This window comes from Lytechinus pictus, chromosome 17 (assembly GCF_037042905.1).
Source record: "Lytechinus pictus isolate F3 Inbred chromosome 17, Lp3.0, whole genome shotgun sequence".
Taxonomy (NCBI): Eukaryota; Metazoa; Echinodermata; class Echinoidea; order Temnopleuroida; family Toxopneustidae; genus Lytechinus; species Lytechinus pictus.
The window spans coordinates 20,435,305-20,458,983 of NC_087261.1; the positions used below are offsets into that span (position 1 = coordinate 20,435,305).

Below are 23,679 nucleotides of genomic sequence, written 5' to 3' on the forward strand. Positions count from 1 at the left end.
ATACTCTCGGGTCTCTCGACGTGAACTGAAAATTAATACAGGTGCCCGGGGGGGCCACTTCCATTGACGAGTGGATACCATGCGCGACCAAGGGGTCTCGAAAAGCACCCTAAACACGTATTTTCCATATTCTGAAAATGCACCCCTTAACAAGTAGTTGGCGTCTGAAACCCTACCCTTAACAAGTATTGGAAACAAAACGATACTCTTGGCAAGTATTCCCTGAAATGAACCCCTAAACAAGTACAGCGATATTTTATTGTTATGTCACGGGTCCGTCGGTCGTCCGGTTTTACCTTTACAGTTTACACACCATTTGGTTTAGTACGGCCCCGGCTTCCACACCTCGCGCAAATCGGACTCTAAACACGTAGTGTTGGGGCAAAAAGAACATCCTTTATAAAACATTTTAATTTTGTTTTATCATCCCCGCAAATTTGACCCTAAACACGTAGCTTTCCTAGCGAAATAGATACCCTTTTTTCATTATTTTTGTGTTTTTGACACCCTTATCACGTTACGTACGTAACGTGCCCTATCTTGAAAAAGACATCCTTTTTACGTGGTTTTTTGGTCGCGCATGGTATCCACTCGTCAATGTAAGTGGCCCCCCCGGGTACAGGTGTTGATCTATGTGAACATTTATCAGCAAAATATGGTTTTCTACTTCACTAGCAATGGTAATATGTCTGTATTTTTGTGTTCTTCAAATACCGTCAAAGTTTTGAAATGTGCTGCGTCATATTTTGTTCTTTAGCACTGGTAACTTCCTCATAAATTGGCCGTCTTCATGGTGACGACCAATCTTGAATCTAATTGTCCATCGAATTGCAATTGCCTGGGATTTAGCTCCCGTACAATTTGGATGTCTGTAATCACAGAATTGTGATATAAAGCCATTGTACACATGTACACAAGAATTGCACGCGCTTGTACTTGCAATGGCCTCATGTCTGGTGGCGCAAAACAGCTGGAAATTATCATCTCCAGTGTCCAGTGATAGTATCCCCTGATTAACAATATTCAATAACAATCACTGTCAATGGCAATGCAAAGCCAAAGCCAAGGTTTCGCATGTCCGAAAGTGAACTTTTTATTTTAACAGAAAAAATGTCCGGGTCTAAAATGATTATTCACCCCCCCCCCCTCTATTCTGATTCCTGAATACCTGATAATCCCGTTTTTCATTCGATTTGATGCAATTTTCATCTGCCATTAAACTTTGCCATTATGGCAATTAACTGCCATGGTAACGCCACGGGGCTCAGCCTCAGCAGCCAATCAGAATCAAGCCAGGTTTCCATGGTAGTTGCCATAATGCCATGGCAAAGTTACAACAGTTGCAAGTTCTTCATGGAACGGGCCCCTGACCTTGCATTGTTATTGTATGGTAGGCCTATATATAGTTATTCAAGTTAAATAGTTAAGTACAATTAAAGGTGTGTGTTCCTACAATCATCCCCTACCTAATGAGTAATGAGATTTTGGCATCATACCTCTGTCTTGAAAGCCACTTCATGTACAGTGTCGGCCTCCATATCCATTTTATTACTAAAGTTACAGTTAAAAAAAAACTACATTGTATAAATAATTATGAGATCAATGTGTAAATTTGGTGCAGAAGTATGGCAAGTTCCCCCATGTCTGCGCGGTCTCCCAAGTCTGCGCACCCGCGTATCTGCGCGATTCTAGTAAAAGAAGGTACGCAACGAGCACGAACTTTACACATGCAATACATAGACAGGTATTCATAAAAATCCGACTCAAAATGGTGGAAAAATAATGAATTTAGGGCATTTCATGTGACGGCCTCAAAATGCACCCTTTTTCATCAAAATCCCGGAATCATGTGCAAAGTGAGTGAGTGCGCAGACATGGGGTACCATTTTTTTTTCAATCTGAAAATGACTGCCCAAAGGTTTTTTCAAGAAAATCTTATATTTTCTTTCATTTTTTAATGAGAAATTTGGTACACTTACTCTTAATAATACAAGGAACACTATTAACCAAAAGATTTTGTGAAATAAGAAGAAATTCATGTTAAATCTTAACTCAAATTGTTAGGTGCGCAGACTTGGGGCCCACCATCATACATGAAATTGCTGATTCACTTAAAGGGATGGTCCGGGCTGAAAGTATTTATAGTTTAGTAAATAGAGTAGAATTCACTGAGCAAAATGCTGAAAATTTCATCAAAATCGGATAACAAATAATTGTTTTTGAAGTTATTGAATTTTAAAGTTTAGCAATATTTTGTGAAAACAGTTGTCATGAATATTCATTAGGTGGGCTGATGATGTCACATCTCCACTTGTTCTTTTGTATTTTATTATATGAAATTAGGTTTATTCAAATTTTTTCCTCCAAGAACTAGAAAAATTAGATTGACATCTGATTTAGTGCATTAGATATTTATTGCTGCAACTTATTTCATTATAAGGGAGACATATTATTCACACAAGTATGAAATAATGAAAAAAATATGATTTTATGTAATAACATAAGAAAACGGAAAGTGGAGATGTGACATCATCAGCCCACCTATTGAATATTCATGACGACTGTTTTCACAAAATATTGCTCAATTTTAAACTTCAATAATTTTATTATTTGTTATCCGATTTTGATGAAATTTTGAGCATTTTGCTCAGTGAATTGTACTCTACATGTTGTATGTATTAAGATTTAAATATTTTCAGCCCGGATCATCCCTTTAATTGCTTGTAAAATCAAACGCACACAAATATCCAGAATTACTACACAGTCTACTTGCGTGAGTGGCTGTACATGTATATGTGTAATAGAAAACAAAATGTTCAACAAATCCAAATACCTTTATTAATATTTTGAACTTGAAAAAATAATCAAATAAGCTAAAGCCATGTCGTAGTTTTAGTATAATTCTTAATTGACCATGCAGTGTTCCAACTTACCATCTCAAGACCACTTGAGATGGTCTTGTTCAAGGTGGATTTTTTCAGTAACCATCATTGAGTTAAAGAATTTTATGGGTACATTTGTAGCCCTTAGATATATATATGCTTTTAGCTGATATATTGATTGTTTCTTGAATAAAATCTATTTGGACTTTACAGCCATTTTTGTCAAAATTGTTCCAAGTTCCAACTAAGTGAACTAACTCCAATCTCCCTTACTATTTCTATGAAATGCTTTCTACCATGCCTAGTTTTTTTGTCAAATAGATCTATTTGACGTCAAAAGCATGCATTTACCAGTTAATTTACATCATTAACTATAATATTAAAGAGTAAAATGTATTGTGACACCGTTTTCACAGTAGTCTACAGTATTGATTGGACAAGAGTCACAAGAACAGGGGTCTGTAACACAAAGGTTAGCAATTGATCGTACGCTTGATTTTCACAATTGATTGTACATTGTAGTCAATGAAATCAATTGTAGGAAAATGTTCTACGATCATTGCTAAATTTTGTGTTACGGGCCCCTGTTGTGTCATAGTCACGTCACTTCAGCAATAAACTGAGTGACTCCAATCTGATAAATGACATTGGCATAGGTCTGTCTGTCGAGCTGTCAGGAGTCTGTTCTTCTTGTGTGACTTTGGTATTTGCCTAGGTCTAGGTGAATTTTTCTTTAGTTACCTATATGTTTCATAGATCTATGTGAATGTTTCCCCTTTTTTTAATAGTCTGTTATGTCTCTTCTCTTTCCAGTGGTCTCAACACCATATACAATCTACATGGGATTTGACAAGTATGAGAGTAAGTATTGAGCAGTTATCAATTGATAAATTATTAAACTTGTTTGAATGAATAGCAATGTACATGTAGATAAAGTAGGACTTTCGGTTTCAACTTTTTAGAGGGGGTAGGCGGGTAGCAAATATCTTAGTCCTTCAGAATACATAAAAAAAACAAGTTAAACCAGCATTAGAACAATAAAATTTACAAATTGTGAATTTATAAAACTTATACTTATTTTTTGTTTGTTTGTTTATCACCTACATGTATGTTCATTTGTCTGACTCGGATGGTACTTTGAGAAGAAACAAAATTATCTTGTCTTTAATAGAAATTGCTACAACAGCATAATTGTTTCTTTTATGACATATGATTCTTAATGAGTTATGATGAAAATTGTATTTTGTGAAAATGGAATGACTTGATTATTCAGTTTATTTGAATACTATTTCTATGAAGTTAAAATGTCTGATTTTATTATTGACGAAGAAACTCATGTGTCTTTATTATAAGTTGTGTTGTGGGCAATGTTGGACACCTGAGGTCAGGCTGTTCAAGGTCAAGGCCAAGACCTGACTACCTGAGGTCAATGACTGTTAAGTTATAAGAGGACAGGGGCACAAATTGTCCTCGATGCTAAGATCGGGCTCGAAGATAGAAACTCAACAATTTTTCCTTAAAAAATTGTTGGAGCTATTGACTTTAATAGTTATTTTATTATTTATGAAATATTTCCTGACCTCATCCAGCCAATGACTCCAGACCTCTAGGAAGGACTATAACCCGATCTAGATTTTGTCCAGATTATGGAAGTGGGCCAATTAGGCTAAATTACCAATATTTTTCGTTCAAACTTGAATAATTATGGAAGGGATATAAAACAAATATACCGGGCGTTTCTTTTGAAAGTGAAGTGGAAATATTCTTATCCTCGGTTGGTCCGGCAATGTAGATATTTTCTCTCGGGGCTCGTGCCCCTTTGGAAAAATAGTAATTGCCGAACCAACCTCAGATAAAAATATTTCCACTATACTTCCTCAAACCTGGTATATTTGTGTATTATATATTGTCAATATCTTAAACTTGAATAAAGTAATGATGAAACAACAACAATTACTTCTACAACAACTACTACTACTACTACTACTATTACTACTACTTCTACTACTTCAACTACTACTACATGTAGACATCTTGGCCAAGGACAAGGCCAAAACCACATTTTAATCCCTTAGGCAGAGATTCACATGTCATGTACAACTGCATTATAAACAGCATTCAATACAAGTACATGCCTATTTTTCATTATCTTTTTGTTTTGTCTTGCAGATGAAGAGCTTATAAAATATGGTTTCCCAGAAGATATCTGGTAAGTGTATCGCTGACAGAAAATAATAATAAGGGCTTTTATTGATTTTTGGGTATATACTGGTACAAAGTAAGGAAATGTATGCACTCTATGGAATTTCATTCTGAATATGATTAGCAAAAACAATTATCTTGAGGCATACCAAAAGGGCAACAGGGATATAATACAACCCCAATTATTGTAAAGAATATCTGGATGTGTTAAAGTGAATTCAGATAAAAAAATTTATGGTTAATAATAAGTACTGTATTTAAATACTACATCCGCCTTGGCAGGGCTTTCCGTGACATAGAAAAATAATTGAAGAACGTAGAGAAATTGTCTTTCACCTATCTAAAAAGTTCAAGTTCAAGTTTTATTTTTGTTTCCATCATTAACATTATAAACAAATACTTGTAAATCAAACATAAACAAATACAAATCAAACATGATTACAAATAAACTTCAAATTCCAAAACATTTGTTTAATAGTTTTAACAAAATCCTGTATGGAAATGAGGGGATCCACTAAAAAGCATTGCTTGTAGAGCGTGGATCCCCTAAGAAAATATATATCAAAGTAATCAAACAATGAAGAATTGGGGACTCATTCGCTTTTGTATAGAGATTATAATAAGTTAATTCAAAAGTTCATTCGCTTCAACTGTATTCAACATTTATTATTTATTTTTCACATTTTCAGGTTTCACGTCGACAAGCTGTCATCGGCTCATGTGTATCTGAGATTAAAGACAGGGCAAACGATACACGACATACCTGCTCCTGTGGTGCAAGACTGTGCACAGCTGGTGAAGGCCAACAGTATACAGGGTAAGGTTTGATGATTAGGGGGTCCCTTTTCTGAATCTGCTGTTTCCTGAAACTTGGGTGCACTGTCATTACATGGACACCATGCTTGTTTTCATTTTCATACGTATGAAGTGTTGTTTTTCATTATCAGGCTATGTGTGCATGATGAGTAATGCTGGTATCAAAATTGCAAAAATCATTAAAGAAAAGGTTTACTATTGAGCATGATACAAGAGAACTCATGGTGTATATATCTGCCTCTCATGTTTTATTTTTAGACAGTAGTCAGTGTTGGAAAATGTTAAAAAATATTTGTTTTAGGCACTCAGAGATTTCAGCACAATTTACTTGTTAAGGGTCCTTTTTAGAAGTCTATTTACAAGCTTGTTTGCTAAAAGTTTGCCTAAAAACACAAAATGCATTATTGTTCCTGAATCCTGTTTTGGAGCAATTTTGGGTTCGACATGCACTTTATAGAAAATGTTGTGTTTTTTCAGAACCTTGTACCGGGGGTCCCAAAAGTTGCAATGAACTTCGAAATACCAATAAGAACGTTATGAAAAGACATGATGTGATATTTTTACGCTAGAGATTTATTGCAAAAAAAATTTGGAGGAGAACCCCCCCCCCCCTCCCACCCCCAATCTAACTAGGATTAAGTTACTGCAGACACCTGCCATTATGAATGTCACATACACTTTAGTACCTTCACTATCCACAGGTTGTAAAATGAACAACATCGCAGTTGTATACACACCATGGGCAAACTTGAAGAAAACTGGAGATATGGACGTTGGTCAGATTGGCTTCTGGAAACATAAAGAGGTAATTACTTTGGCCCATATTCTGAAGTCGGGTTTAACTTAAACTCGGGTTTAAAGTTGTGGTTGAAGTATGGAAAGCCAATTGTTACATCAATCACTAATGGTAGAGATATCATATTTCAGCTCATTTGGCTCTCAAATCATTCATAATTGTCTAGGAAGTATAAATAGATGATTGTCTTCACCGTCGATGAATCAGGAAAGAGCACAGTAAACATAAGAAACATACAACTTGACAAAAATTTTGACACTTTTGGCTTCCCATAATTTTAGCGCAGAGTTAGACCACGGTCTAAGTTAAACCTGGGGGGTGTTTCTTAAACATTTTCATCTGACAAGTTGTCAGATCTGACATCTTTCCTTGATTCTGATTGGCTGAGAGGCACTGTTACTATAGTAACTGTCGGATCAAATGGGACTTGTCGGATAAAACGTCCGACAAGTCCTTTCATGAAACGCTCCCCTGACTTCAGAATACGGGCCAGTATATCTAAAATCAATTTGCTTTAGGGCAAGTCCATGAAAAGGTCCCCCTAGAGGACAAAATTTCTTTTTTACTTTAGGAAGTAATCTTTGGTGGGGTAAGAAAGCCAAAATGTGTGCTTCATCAGACGTTGTTGTAGATGGTGTTGCTGATGTAGCTTGACAAAGCTTTAGAATGGATTCTATTTCTGTTGCATTCTTGCTCTTCAGGATAATGTCAGATGGATTACATAGGCTATGCACATTCTTATGATACACATCCCCCCTATATGAATAGAGACTTTGAGCAATGCGCTCTCTTCTAAACATGATATCCCATCCTCATTGTGCTGCATCTGCAGCTATGATTATGGTCTTGTGAAGTTTGCAGCTGCGCTTAAGTGAAAGCTTACCGATGAATGGGTAATTGTGATTGTGAAAAATACAAAAATTATGATGTATACATGTATGAGCCTTTGCAGCTCAAATCATGTTATGGTACAAATATTTGACCAGTCGCTGATTCAGGGAAAAATATATAGGTTTATATATTTTTTACTGGCGTTAGTTTTTTTTTAGCTCACCAGCTCAATATTCAGGATTAAGGGGCTCTTTATTAATTATCTAGAGCTCTGTAGGGCATTTAAGTTTTTTGTAATTTTTTCCATGCTCTGATTTGAATTAGATAACCTAGATGTACTATTACGTTACATATTGCATTTCTTTAGGTGATAACGGTAACGGTAGAAAAGAAGCTAAACGAGATCGTGAACAGACTCAATAAGACAAAGGAAGAGAGAAAGCCTGATCTGAGGCTAGAGAGGGAAGCTAGGGATAGAGAGGAGAGGAATGAAAACAAGAAGAAAATGGCTGATAAGAGGAAACAAGAAGAGGAGGAAATAAAGAAGCAAAAGGCAGAAAAGGAACTAAGGTTTGTAATAATGGTTCCAGCTCCAGCACCAATTGCTCCACTACAAATTCCAGACACTGATCAAATGTCTTAACTTAAACCATGGATTTAACACTAAACCCTTCTTGAACCCTAAACCTTACATAAAACTCTTTTGAAACCCTCACCCTAACCCTACATCTTAGACAAAATAAAGCCTGGAGCAATTGTCGCAGGAGCATATGTCATGTTACCTGTATAAGAGTTTTTGAAGACTGAAGAGTTTGTTAAAGAAGAATTAAATCCTTGGAAGAAGTCAGCTTGTATGAAACCAGAAAGATCAAAGAATAAGATTAATTAAAGTTTGAGAACAATGGGATGAACAATAAGGAAGTTGTGAGCATTTGATTGTCAAGGTCATTTATGCTATGGAAATTCTCCTATGGGCAAATGATCAAGATTAAAACTCTCCCGTTTATACAATTAGAATATACCCTAAAACATAATTTTTATCATTCTAATGATAAACTTTTGTCCATGGTATATTTTATTAATTATCTTTTGCATGCCTTTATATGAAAAGAACACAAAAACTAAGAACTGACCTTATAAAAGTGACAATTTTTGTAAAATATGCACTAAAATTATTGGGAATTGTGCTTGTGTGACACCTCACATCTCTAATATTATTCATTCAATTTTGCTCAAACTTTCATTAGTTTCATTGATTTGTTTCTTTGATTTTTCTGTTTTCACACAAGGGTTTCATTCTCCTTGTAAAAGATTAGGAATGAATACCCTCTCTCCATAGAGGGGATTGAGATAAATGTTTTCATCAACATTAGTCATTAGTATCCATCATTAACTCTTTAAATCCCGTTGGCAGCTATGCGTGCCCTTAGCCCTCTAATGCCATTGGCACGTATGCGTGCCCAGATAACTTTATTTTTTTAAACCAATTTTACAGCCAGAAAATCAACACCATATTCTCTGTTTTTTATGTTGTTATACTGGCCAGGAATTCACAATTCATTTTATCATATAAAAAATAGTGGTTTACATAGACATTTTTTGAGTAAAATTGTATTTTTGCATCATTATTTTCAAGAGTTGATTTCGGATATTGCTGCGATCTGAATCAAGATTTCCCCTATTGACACGTGTGATATAACGGTTGTGTGTAGCAATACACGTACTTCTATGGGCAGAGCAAAGGCGAATGTGCGAAGACATTCAGCTCGGAATTGACCAATGACCGAGCGGTACGATGTTCCTCACCCAACACTACTCGCCCATTCGCTATTGTTACATGAATATTCATGAGCTATCGATCAGGTCTTTTGCAGGCCTGTATGGTAGTATTCTTGTGTCAAGGCTTTTTTCTGCCTGCAAATGTGCACGGTTTGGGGATTTTTTTTTTTTTTGGGGGGGGGGGGCGGGGGAAAGGTCTTATACATTGTTTTTAGCATTGTCACAAAATTGTTCTCGTTATAAATATATTAGTAAAGAAGCCTGTCATTTCCAACTCTCGTCTGCGCACTGCAATCATCACACTCATTATTTATTTATTCATTTATTATTGTTATTAATATTATCATTATTAGTATTAGTTGAGAACACCAATGATTGATGCAATTTAATGTGTATAATTCTACATGTTTGTTACGTAACATTTATATTTATATTTTATTTCTGATGGTAAGCGCTGTGATACTTTTTGTGTATAAATAACCATTATTATTATTATTATTATTATAATTATTATTATCATTATTGTTATTGTTATTGTTATTATAATTATTATTATCATTATTCTTCTCTTTCACCTTCTTTTTAGTATAAAAGGGATGGTCCCGGCTGAAAGTATTTATAGTTTTATATACAAAGCAGAATTCACTGAGCAAAATACCGAAATTTTCATCAAAATCGGATAACAAATAACAAAGTTATTGAATTTCAAAGTTTAGTAATATTTTGTGAAAACAGTCATAAATATTATAATTATATATTATGTCATAAAATGATTGTAATCATATCAATTTCATTTCCGCTGCAGCCAAACTCTCTCTTCATAAACTTAAGATCAGGTAAATAATGGTTCATATTCGTTTGTGTTTTTATAGCCCATACCATTATAAAAAAGAATTATTGATATTGTTACGCTTATTAATATCATATTCAAACTTCTCACAAAAATATTAATTGTTCAATTTTCTCCTCGAATAAAATAGGACGAAGAAAAAAGAGAGTGATAATTAACCCTTTGCGTGCGGGCCCGCGAATCCCGATACCTCTCCCTGCGGCGGAGCCGTTTTGGTACATTGCTGGTATTTGGATCTGTGGCGGTGTTTTCCGAATCAATTGCTAATTGCGCCAAACTAAAGTATTTTCAGGATTTTTAGTAAATGTAAATATGAAAGAGCAGACATTTTTTTCTTTCTAGAAACAAAGGTATTGCTTCTCAAATCAACAGAATAGTTAAGAAATTTACGAGGAAAAAGTCGTGTTATTTTGTAAAATCTTCGCTTTTCCCCAAGTCATGATGACCGTTTTGATAGATTTAATTGTGACATACTTAATTTTTGAGAATAGGACCTCCCGCCTTCGGCACATATACGTTGGAATTATGGAATTCATAAATGGCTCATTATAACCATATTCACTTTATACTCCCTTTATGCCAGCAAAAAGATGATGGGTAAATTCCCCTACACGCTGAGCTCTTATGTCAAATGTGATATCATTATACTACTAAATGAAAAAAATGAATCAAGCAAATTTGATAACAACACCAAATAATGTACCAAGTTTGGTGGAAAAAATAAGCATCAAATTTGCATCGGTTACGGAAGAAACCTAAATATTATTTTGATCATCAACAAAATATATGATGTCAATGTGGCAAGGGCGAAATAAAAAGTATGATGTGTGTAACGAAGAAAAAAAGAGAAAATGGGAGTGAGCGAATCAAGCGAGTAAACGCATTTTCATGATCTTTTATTTACATAATTCTGTGAATGTCATGCATTTTCCGTAATGCTTTTTTTATTCTTCCTCATTTGTTTTATTAGCGAGAAATAATTTATATCAATCAATGCATAATTTCTTCCGATGTTCCGCTTTCTTTTGTTTCTCCCTTTTTGCCAGCAAAACGATGATGGGTAAATTCCCCTACACGCTCAGCTCATATGTCAAATCTGATATCATATACTACTAAATGAAAAAAAAAATGGATCAAGAAAATTTGATAACAACACCAAATTACGTACCAATTTTGGTGGAAAAAATAAGCATCAAATTTGCATCAGTTACGGAAAGAAACCTAAATATTATTTTGATATTCAACAAAATATATGATGTCAATGTGGCAAGGGCGAAATAAAAAGTATGATGTGTGTAAGGAAGAAAAACAAGAGAAAATGGGAGTGAGCGAATCAAGCGAGTAAACGCACTTTTCATGATCTTTTCACTTTTCATAATTCTGTGAATGTCAATTCTGTGAATTCTGTGAATGTCATGCATTTTCCGTAATGCTTTTTTTATTCTTCCTCATTTGTTTTATTAGCGAGAAATAATTTATATCAATCAATGCATAATTTCTTCCGATGTTCCGCTTTCTTTTGTTTCTCCCTTTTTGCCAGCAAAAAGATAATGGGTATATTCCCCTACACGCTGAGCTCATATGGCAAATCTGGAAGCATAAACTGGATTACTACTAAATGGAAAAAAAAAATATATATCAAGCAAATTTAATAATTGGAAATGTAAATTGTACTAACATATCGAGTATGTTGATTGTGCATAAGTCCTACTGCATGAATATTGACAATGCACGGTATAAAGAAATTTAGTGGTGTCACTTATATATCATTTGAACAGCAAATAATGTCCATTTAATTTATTATTTCAGGGAAGGGGAAGTAAAAATAATCCTTACTAGATTGATATTTTAATGACGGGGTAATTATAAATATCACAAATAAAGAGGTGTAGAAAATATAATTTCTGATATTGTCGAAAGCAATATCTTACTTTTCTGATAGATGATCAATTACAAACATATTATTTGAATAAACAATCGTAAGGTTCAACAATTTATAAAGATCTAAATTTCTACAAATTGTTAGTAATTTCTACCTTCACACCCCATTGCTTTGTTATTTATGTTCCCTCTTTTATCTTTCAATTTCCTGTATTTTTGATTTGTCAAGGATTATATAGCCTATACATTTCTTCAATCTTAAATCTTATCTTTATCCTTTATTTCTAAATTTGCAAAATAGGCTTCAGCTACAAGTTAATTAAATTATTTTAAACTATTTGTTTTTCTTTATGCTTTTGATAAGTGGAAGTAACAATGCCAGTGTTTGTGCTGGTGGTCGTGGTGGTGGAGGTGTGCTGTTTCCCCGTGATTTTATTCTCGACATTATCCATGCCATCTTTACCATCATCACTATCATCATCATCATCATCATTTAGATTACAGGAAATTTGACGCATATTGTCGATGCTAAATGTCTTAAAGTCGAAACAGTGTTGGGGAAAGAGACAGAGGAATCTTAATCTTGATCTCAACGGAGAGAAAAGCTATTGTGCGTATCGGAACCTTTGAAAGTATTCAATTGTCAAATCAAAAGACGCGCGCGTGGCACGATTTCTATGAACATCCTGTGCTAAATTGCTCTCCTCGATAATAGGTCAGGAGGGAGTGCGGATTAGACATTCCTCATGAAAGAGAGTCTGGGGATCTATTGTTCATGACTTGGTGGAATAAACAATAAAAATGCAGTCGCTATCAGACAGGTGGCTACTTTGCTCGCTTGCGGAATGAATGAAGCCTAAAGTTTGAAAATAATCAATTATTCAAAGACATAATATGCAATGGGGCCCTTTTTTTGTCTAAAATTTCCATTATATTTTCATATTCATATTGCATTATATTATCCACACGAAAAAGAATATCCGGCATGTATTGTCAATTCCTTGGCATGTACGAGATGCATAGTTGGCCCAGATTACAGTCTGTAAATTGTCAGAATACCAGTATTATAATGACTGTAATCACAAAATTCTAATTGCGTAATTATTCATTATGTTTATCTTAATTTTGGTTACCCTGGAAGCCGCGGGGGGGGGGGGGGGGTCTCTTACTTCAAAACGGCTCAACATTAACATTTTTTGACAGTTTAAAAATGAGTGTTCACAAATATCAACGTTCATAATATTTTAATACTTTGCCAAAAACGCCCATATTATTTTGTGGGATTTTACACCCCAAACCTGTTAGTATTGAATCTGTCCGATCCCTCTTTATCTATATTTCAATATATCATCTTTAGTTTTCTATATTTTGTCTCCTTCTGACTGGCAATAACTTTGTTACAGTCGAAAGCCCGTATAGTATGTACGACGAATCGACCCTGACAAAATATGGCCAAACTTTTCACTGATTCATGCTTTAGAACGATAGTTGAGTGGGTCGCAAATGTTTGTTGCCGACACTGGATAGAAATCGCCTACATTATCCAAAACAGTATATAGTTGAGTGCATCGCACACCACAACTCGTATCCAGGTTACGATTTTTCTAAAACATGTTTTGCATTACGACAATATTGACAAGAATTGAAATGACATGAAATTTACACTGCGCTAATAATTTTGTTTCCCCAATAGCGGTAGTTTCGGAATACCGCGCATTCTGAAAAATTACAGGGTCTTGTTTTGAAGACTACACGAATGTAAGGGTACGGTTGGCTGCACTGTGAAGATACATGGCTCCAATATATTATTGTGTGTGTTTGCGTGGGGATCGCAGCTGTGCTGTGATTGGTCACTTGATCGACGACAATGCCCTTTTTTGGAAAGGTCGGTTTCAATTTCGTGTGTATAAACCCTCTCACATTTCAGAGGAAATAACTTGAATAGCAAAATAGTATTTCATTAAAAAGAGCATTATTTTTCATATTTCTGTTTGTTCAATTTCATCAATAGATACGTCATTTGAAAGGGTAAACATTGAACTTTCATTTTATCCTCTTAATTTGTTGGTATCTCTATAATTACTGAGGTTATTTACTCTTTGAAATGTTCATGAAATCATAATTTTCTATGTTTTACTTATTGAAAAAAAACGATGTAAAATATTTCATCTTTTCTCATTTTTTCCGATTGCAAATATGAAAGGTCATAACATGATCATAAAGTTCATGAACCATGCATCATTTCATATGTAGAAGGTTTCATTATACAACGTACGGGTAAAGAGATATGACCGTTTTAAAATCGGTCTCTGCTTACGTTTCGGTCAATTTAGGATTCCCTCGAATATCCCTGGCACTAGAGGGGTATTGGGCATGGCATAGTAAGAGTTAAAGGACAAGTCCACCCCAACAAAAACTCGATTTGAATAAAAAGAGAAAATTTCAACAAGCATAACACTGAAAATTTCATCAAAATCGGATGTAAAATAAGAAAGTTATGACATTTTAAAGTTTCGCTTCATTTCACAAAACAGTTATATGCACATCTCGGTCGGTATGCAAATGAGGGAACTAGTGACATCACTCACTCACTATTTTGTATTTTATTATATGAAATATGAAATATTTTGATTTTCTCGTCATTGTCATGTGAAAAGAAGTTTCATTCCTCCCTGAACACGTGGAATTCCATTATTTTAACATTTTGTGCTTCAGGCAAGGAGGTCCTAATCATCAAATTCGTAAAAATTGAAATATTGTAAAATTCAAACAATAAAAAACAAAAGAAATAGTGAGTGAGTGACATCATCGACTCTCTCATTTGGATGTAACTGGCTCGTTCATATAACTATTTTGGTAAAAATAAGCGAAACTTTGAAATGTCATAACTTTCTTATTTTACACCCGATTTTGATGAAATTTTCAGCATTGTGCTTGTCTGATTTTTCTCTATTGATTCAAATCACCATTTTTCTGAGGTGGACTTGACCTTTATCTAGTTCAGGGGAGGTTTTCATGAAGAAATTTGTCTATGATTTTCACTCACTAATTTCCTCTCTGCCAATCAGATGCAATGATTGCCAATAGATCAAAACATCTGCCAGTGAAAAATCACTGACAAGAATATTCATGAAAAGCTCCCCGGGTTTCAAATGAGGTGGCAATTTGATACTTGTCTGATTTATTTTAGTCTTTCTTCAAAACGACTCCATTGGAGAATCATGCAAATTAAAAATTGTGATGTGTAGCTAAAATATCTAAATTCGACTGTTTGTTTAAACAGAAAATTTAGCCTTTGATCTATTTGAGCTTTCTATCTCAACCCTCATTTTTTAATGTTATTTCATAGAATGAATTCAATAAAAGAAGGAGCTTGACTGGACTGGGCTCTCTGCTTATGCCCTAATCCTTGATATTGGAAATATTTTTGAAAATAATCAGGCCAAAATTGTTTGCTTTGTCCTACCTTTGTTTCTGTCTGCAAGCAAGTGGAAAGAGGGTGGGTGGGGGAGGTGTCAAATGATTTTATTTTCAATTCAATATTATAGTCTTGAAATCTCACACTAAAGACCAGTATTTTTCTTCAATCAAGTTTCCTCTGATGATTTGAACATTGTATTCATTATCAAAGCAACACTTTGTGATACACCCTATCTAACAGTCAATGCAATTTGATTGTTTCTTTCTTATTTTCCCTAAAGGAATTATACGTCGCTCATGAAAGAAGAGAATATGACCTCGAATGCTGGAAACACGTTTGAGGATCTGGAGGATGATTTCATGTGATATTTAGCAATCTTTTTGAAGATACTAGACACCCAATTTGGGGGAAATGGATTAATGTGACAAATGACATTCAACTGTGACGCACGCATATACCGATTGCCTGAAAATCAAGAGAATGCACGTTTTATTCCAAGTTATTTTGGTAATGAGAACAGTGATGATCTCTGAAGTACGCCTGCCCGTCTTAGTGTGAGCCACTGGTGATGCAACAATATGTTCCCAGATTTATACCCGTCTAGCAGATGTTTGTGTCCTCAAAGCCACCATCAATCTGTAATATTGATTCTATGGTGTGTTCAAAGCAACAAAACAGGAAGGATCCAGTATTACCAAGGAAGACCAGAATTCAGACAGAAAATACATGGACTTGCAATTCATTGGAAACGTGTCTTTGTCTGCGTCAAGACTCAAAGCTCTCCTTTAAAAATCATGTAAAATTTCTGCCAAGATTTAATAGAAAGTGAATTCTATTATGTAGTGTTATTTTTTCTATGCCATTTGGTCTGTGGAAAATGAGGGATTTTAATTTCAATGTCCAAGGTGAAATGGCTTCAGTATGCAGCTGTCAGTTTTATGAGGCACCACTTAACCCTCAATCTCCCGGGGTATTTTGATTCTTGTCATTCCGGGGGGGGGGGGGGGGGGGGCATTATGGCCCCCCTTAAGATCTCAGCCATGGATTGCGCGATCACAACGAAAATTTGCATGATGGTAGAGAATGACGTAATCTACGCAGTTGCATTGGTAAATTTCACTTAATTCATATATTTTTATTTTATATGAATTAATTATGCTAATTTATTCATGAAATTATACTTTTTGCTCTGATTCACTAAATAAAGCTCCTAGAATGCTATATTTTGGTGAAAATATTTTTTATAGCATTCCTAACAATTGTGAATGAAAAGAATTCTGGTACCAAGACCGATTTCTTATGTATTTTATTGTTTTTTTAATTTCTTTTGTATTTCCTTGTTTTTTTACTTTTTGTTTTTTATTGTTTTTTCGATGGAAATCGTTCCAGACTTATAGACTAGACACATTCTGGAAAAACAGGCCTATATAAACTTTAAGAAGCATTTTGGGGTAAAAGTTGGAAATCGGACTGTTTCACTCAATTCAAATATGTTGAATCTGATAAGATCGGTTCCCAAGCTAATTTCTCATGTTTTGACCACCTAATTTGCATAAACAAAATGGCTGCCAAATTGACAATTCAGAATATTATTTCGACAATGTTCTTTAATTATATTCGCTTTCACAGATATGAATACTGCAAAATCCTGCATACATACGTGTACCTTTCGGGAAAACTTGTTATTTTTGTTTGCGGCTAATTAATTATGCAAATTTATGCATATTTTGGATCATTATGCTATAATTTGATAATTTCAGCTCAATTGTTAATATTTTTGGTACAAATAGCATTTACATCATTATAAATAATTGTACGGCCCTTAGAATATAATATCACAGTGAATAATAATGTATTTTATTGTATTTGAATTTCTTATGTATTTCTTTGTATTTTGTACCTTTTGTTTTGTACATGTTTTGTTATGGGATCTGTCAAATTATTGATTATCAGTGGCAGAAAATAATGAGCTTCAATTATTTAATTATGTAATCACTTTTTTATTCGCATATATCCATGGTCATAAACAGATTCACCCACACCCACATCTGCATACAAAGGTAAACTCCTGCACGGAGGGCCTTCCCATTTAAAAGCACACTGGTGCATGGAGATCCAACGAATTTCATGAACCTATCTGTATTCAAGCGAATGTCACTATTAATTGCTTATATTTTTATTATAAAATGGTATCTTGAATTATGATATCAATCAATTCATTCATATTTACAATTTTAGATTATGAATTATTAAATTTGAATCATAACAGTACTGTAATTCTCAACTCCTTAATAGTCAATCAGTTGCATCTAATATCCTTTGGAGTAGTTATGTTCCCGACCAACAGAATCTGATCACACATACATGTATATATATTTAGTGTGTTTTTCTTCAGCAAAATGAAGTGAAAACCGTCTGCTGAAAATGAGATGTCCTGTGTTTTTCTCCATTACGCTCGTCAAATTGTCCCAATATTGAAAAAAAAATTATCAGAACTGAACCCACATATAATCCATCTAATTTCTCATTTTGCCTATCAATTAGACCGTTTTCCGTGTTTTAAAAGCCAATTTTTTATCATTGGACTTCATGAACGGATTACATGTGCATCTCCATAATATATCTTTTCCAATGCAGTATTGCACCTGTTCTATGAAGGATTGCCGCTTCATCCAACTTAGAGGCATCCAGCTTCCCCCAGCTTGATATACACCTTTACCTTCGGGGTGTTGAATGATCAATGTCAGTTATCATCGATTTGGTGTTCCATTGGATGGCTTGATTGATAGGGCAGCCTCATATTATAAAAGTCATCTCTAATTGTTGAAATCAAACCAATTTAGTACAAGTATTCTGCGGAGGCAGTTCGTATCGAAGTCATCGTGTTTGTGTTCTTGAGATATGTCCGATTCTCATGTCACAGATCCATAGAGAAAACCTAAACTTTTGTCTTGAGAGAGAATCTGCTGTCTAACCAGATCTTGTTTCAGGTGTTAAAATGCTCGGAGTGCACCTTTTCAATACCGCAGTGAATTGTGTAATGTCTTCTAGGCCATTTATCGAACTTCTAATATTCACACATCTTCATATCTTCATAAGATAGACTATTTCAAATTGATAACGAAGATATCTTTCAGAGGATGGTGGGTTCCTGGAATGTTTGGCGTTCCTGTGGGTGATTATTAATCCACTTATTTTGATCGGTATTAAACCCAACAGCATCCGATAGCTTACCCAGCTCTGATAGGCTGCATGCGAGTCTGAGATATCACCATCAAAGTCTAGGTCGAGAATTTCTTCAATTGTAGAGCCAGGATTTCTCTTTCTATGAGGAAAGCAGTTGCCTAAGTTATGTTTGACTTGTCAACCGGTTTTGATACCAGTGAACATGTCATTCTTCTTGGGAGACTGACAGTCTGTTTTGGAATTGATGATTCTGCACTCCAATGGCAGGTTTCTCTTACCTTGCCAACAGAGCTGTATGAAGCTGTATTCATCACTGGCATGCAGTCTCCTGTGACTACCCTTTGATATGGAGTTCCTTGGGAGTCTGTCCTTGTCCCTTGTTCTTCAAACTGTACATCACTCCTCTTGGCTCTGTAATGTGGCAACATGGTGTTGGTATACACTTCTATACCTCACTTTTGATCCAAAAGGTAAATATACAGAGGTTCGTGCAGCTGCTGTTGTTGGTGCTGCCATTGAGGATTCGATGTTGGATGAAGGTCAACTTCCTGGAGCTTAACAATAAAAAGCGAAGTACCGGTATCTTGTTCTGTCATCTCCATATATGCGTAATTATTATGACTACAACTCCAGTCTTAATAGGTGAGGAAGCTATATATCTGCAGTATGCAAGGCTAGATCTCTTGGCGTAGTCTTTGATAGAACAATGAGCATGAGGAAACACACATCACATGTCTGCCAATCTGCATATTACCTGCTCCACAGAATTGCTGAGATCAGACATTGTCTTACATGAGGTGGTGCAGAAAATACCATCCATGACCGGATAACCTCTAGACTGGACTTCTGCAACTGTCTCCATGCTGGTTTACCTTCAACAGGCATCTCTAGCACTTTTTAACCATAGGTCACAATGTGAAAATTTGTTCTGCATTGGGCGAAACTGGGCTGGAAACCTTGTTTTGCCCATGTTTTAACCATGGAGCTAATCTGTGTTTAGCCCCATGTTTTTATCATTTCCTCTTCTGTATTCAGTATCGTTCGTCAAAGAATCTTCCAAGGTAAGGATTGAATAAAAGCTGTGGTTTTCAGTTTTCACTTTGATGGTTGACTTGGGGAAAATGTATCGTTGCCACATAAATAAATAAATCGGTAATGACCAAAAAAACTAGTAAGTGATCCAGTAATACAGACCCTTTGCATTTATTACAAATTGTTTTTTGGTTAACTGCCATGATTGCAGTTCTGATGGAGCTGAAACAAAGATATAATTTTGCTGCAAGGATAATAACAATGTACTGATACTTATATCCGATTGATAAACTACACTGCGTAAATCATACGTTTAATTGATTATTTGATCTGTTATGAAACATTTTAATATATCTATTTCAAGAAATTTAAGTTCAGCATGATTACAGGTTTTCCAACTTCTAAACTCTTCTTTTCTTACGCGTTCATTGAATTTGGTAAGTGTCATGATTATAGGATCAGCATCAATGTTTTTATATTGGGCATGTCTACTATACCTTGCAAGTATATTACTTTCTATATACAGGTGTGGGTGTGGGAGCATGTGTGTGTATTTGTTCCTGAGTACAATTAACAGTTGTGGCAAAAGAAGTTTATCAAATGATTCAATCATTGAAGCTCAATATTTGTCTGCCATTGATATTATTTTTTTAAAGATCTCATATCAAACATATACAAAGCAAATGGCAGAAAATACAAGAGCACAAAAGAAATATCAAAGAACAATAAAATACATATAAAAATTGACTTGAATATTATATTTAAGGGCTAAACAATTATTATAATGATACAAATGCTATTTGTACTCAAAATGATAAACATTTAGGTGTAAATTTTCAAATTATAGCATAATATTGCAAAATATGCATAAATTTGCATAATTAATTAGCCGCAAACAGAAATAACAAATTTTCCCAAATGGTACATGTTAAGTATGCAGGATTTTGCAGTATCCATATCGGTGAAAGCGAATATTGTAGAAATAAGATTATAAATTGTCAATTTGGCAGCCATTTTGTTTATGCAAATTAGGTGGTCAAAACATGAAAAATTGGCTTGGGAACCGGTCTTATCAGATTCAGCACATTCAAATTAGGTGAAATAGACCGGTTCCCAACTTTTACCCCAAAATGCTCCTTGAATTCAAATTCTCCCCATATTGGTCTTGTCTATTAATTCTGATCATAAACAAGGCAAAATTAATTAAGTTTAATCATTAAAAGTAGAAATAATGATACATTTATGAATTTTGGCCAAATACACAATTTGCATTGGATTTGTACATGAAATCACGTTTATGAGCAATTTTGGGTCTGATATGCACTTGCATAATGTTGCGTAATGTCGTAACCGGGCGTCACAAATTTGGTCCCCCCCCCCCCCCCCTGGGAGAATTAGGGTTAAACCCCGAGAAGAGAAGGGTGGTTCATGGGCAAGTCTCCCACTCAATGATGATTCATAGTATTCTCAACGAAAACAAAAAGTGTGCTATATTATTGACTCATATGTGCATGCGCGTAGTGGTCAGTCGGTAAACTACATGCACAGGTGGAGAGCTAGGTGTGAGTCTTTCATTTATTGCGAAGATGTGTGACACTTTGTTTGTCATTGTTGGTCAGTAATTTTTAGGTACTGCGAGTGCACCATGGAAGACAAAAAGGCAACACGGACAATGACCCCCCCTCCCTATTTCCAGGAGTCAAGATGTGTGTCATCTGAATCACAGCTGCATAAATGCTGCCTGGATTTCTTCGTGAAACTACATTCATCACTCAGGGGTGTGAGAGGTCAGCTTGTAGCTGATTTCACTTTTGTTTTGATTTGCAGCTTGATATCAGCTTATTTAAGCTGTCCTTTTTACAAAAGTATTAGAGCTCTTTCAATTTCATCTGTTTTCAACACTCTTCAGCTTGTTTTATAGCTCTTTTTATTCGTGATGGCTCTCGCACCCGTGATGCATCATGCTTTATAGTAAGTGAGCATTATCTTCTATTTTACAATGAAATAGATTTTATCTTAAAATTATGATGAATTTGAGGAATGAATCAGAGACTAAGGGGAGGGTTTCATGAAGGTTGTCGGAGCTGACAGTTTCAATGAAATCCTTGGTTTTGATTGGCTGAGAGGCACTGGCCTCTGACTGTTACTATGGTAACTATCAGAGAAAGTCGACCTGTCAGTGATTACAACCTTATGAAACAGTCCCCAGGTTACAGCATATAATTTGACAAAGCTTACCAGTATGAATTTTCATTCAATACTAGTATGCAATCAGTGTACACTATCTATTAAAGCTATTATATATATTTTACTTCTATCTGGATCCCGTCTCACAAAGAGTTACGATCGATCCAATCAATCGTAACTATGGAAATCCATCAGTGTCATCATTTTTTCTACAGGAAATTTGCACCATGTCCTTGGTAAACAAAGAGAAGCACAGTGAATTTTCAAGAAAACAATGAATGCATAAATATAAATTCATATCTAAAAATTTTCAAAACAAACATGCGTTTTAGGTGTTGACTTTGCTGGCTTTCCATAGTTGCTATTGATTGGATCAATCGTAACTCTTTGGTAAGACTGGGCCTGTCACCTGGTTTTGTGATGAATTGTATACCTCCATTACCAATTCTGGAGCCTGTTGCAGAAAAGTTACAATAAACCGGGGCCCCGTCTTACAAAGAGTTACGATCTAATCAATCTTAACTATGGAAATCCATCAATACCATTATTTTTTCTAAAGGAAATTTGCACTTGTAATCTCCTTTGTAAGCAAAGGAGACCACACTGAATTTTCAAGAGAATGATGAATGTATGCACATCATATCTAGAAAATATTTTGAACAAACATGTATTTTAGATGTTGATGCGTCTGGCTTTCCATAGTTGTTGATCAGGGGTCCGTTGCAGAAAGAGTTGCGTTTAAACGCAAGTCAAAAAATCAATCGCAAGTCCAAAATGCGCGCTGTTGATTGGTTGAAAATCAAGTTACGCATGATTTTTAGAGTTGCGTTTGATTGCAACTCTTTCTGCAACAGGCCCCAGGTCAATGGGGGCTCAGAACTTAAAAAGAAAACATGCACATGATGATTTATAACCAATCAATAATATCTATTCGGGACTTCTGTTTGATTCACCCAACTCTTGTTTTTCATTGTGTGAATGAAATTCATGTTTGAACCCAAATTTGTGATTAAACAAATAATTATATTGTGCCCCTTTTTTCGAGGATGGGGGGGGGGGGTTACAGAAATGAAAATTACACCTTGGCCCCATCTTATAAAGAGTTACGATTGATCCAATCAGTCGTAATTCTATGGAAATCCATCAGTGTCATTTTTTTCTACAGGAAATTCGCACAATGTCCGTCGTAAACAAAGAGAAGCACAGTGAATTTTCAAGGAAATAATGAATGCTTGAATATACATCATAGTTAAAAAATATATTGAACAAACATACATAATAGATGTTGACATTGCTGGCCGTCCATAGTTGTGATTGATCAATCGCAATTCTTTGTAAGACGGGGCCCTGGTGCCTGTGTGTATGAAATGCTTCTGACAATATTTCAAGTCACTGGTAAAATGTATTTTTCAGCATTTCTGAACAAATTGGAGCTTGGCAAATTTATGCACATTCATGGTATACACACCATTCAAAAGAGCAACTTTCAGTACATGTACACTGTATGTGTCATTCCAAAATTAAAAATTCAAACATCTGTAATCTTTGATTGTTTTCATTTATCATATTTTTTTCTTATGTCAAGTGTTTTAAATAGAACCAAGTTGGTATAGGCTGGACTACCCCATTAAATTGGTACTCTTGTCTGAAACTGATCAAATTTAGGCAAAATAATAAAAAGTGTCATCAAAGTTGGGTGAAAAGTAATTAAATTTTAGCACTTTGTAGGTCTACATCATTTCTGTGAAGCAGTTGTTTACAATGTCATCATGAATAGGCAATGTCTGAACTGACTATGCTCCTGTCCCATTTTTCT

General features: G+C 35.0%; 1 protein-coding gene across 6 annotated transcripts; it reads left to right on the forward strand.

The window, feature by feature from the left end:
• On the forward strand, positions 1-23,573 carry LOC129279998 (coiled-coil domain-containing protein 25-like). Of its 6 annotated transcripts, XR_010296201.1 has the most exons (11): positions 3-41; positions 623-680; positions 3,696-3,743; positions 5,052-5,091; positions 5,774-5,901; positions 6,602-6,705; positions 7,895-8,097; positions 10,112-10,142; positions 15,739-16,428; positions 21,089-22,567; positions 22,718-23,573. XR_010296201.1 is itself a non-coding variant. In XM_064111857.1 (8 exons), the coding sequence occupies exons 2-8, from the start codon at positions 656-658 to the stop codon at positions 15,821-15,823; spliced, it is 633 nt and encodes a 210-aa protein (XP_063967927.1). In that variant the 5' UTR covers positions 3-41; positions 623-655; the 3' UTR covers positions 15,824-17,329. The 6 variants fall into 6 exon arrangements, 3 of the variants coding, with proteins under 3 accessions (XP_063967927.1, XP_054772033.2, XP_063967926.1); XR_010296199.1 differs by lacking the exon at positions 3-41 and having other exon boundaries at positions 518-680; XR_010296200.1 differs by lacking the exons at positions 10,112-10,142; positions 22,718-23,573 and having other exon boundaries at positions 1-41; positions 21,089-21,969.
• The last annotated feature ends 106 nt before the right edge of the window (positions 23,574-23,679 follow it).

Bases quoted from the DNA above. Each gene is read 5' to 3' on its own strand.
- LOC129279998 (XM_054916058.2), top strand. From the start codon at position 581: ATGGTATCCACTCGTCAATGTAAGTGGCCCCCCCGGGTACAGGTGTTG. The intron at 681-3,695 runs GTAATATGTCTG...TTCTCTTTCCAG, and splicing joins TTTCTACTTCACTAGCAATG to TGGTCTCAACACCATATACA. The intron at 6,706-7,894 runs GTAATTACTTTG...GCATTTCTTTAG, and splicing joins GCTTCTGGAAACATAAAGAG to GTGATAACGGTAACGGTAGA.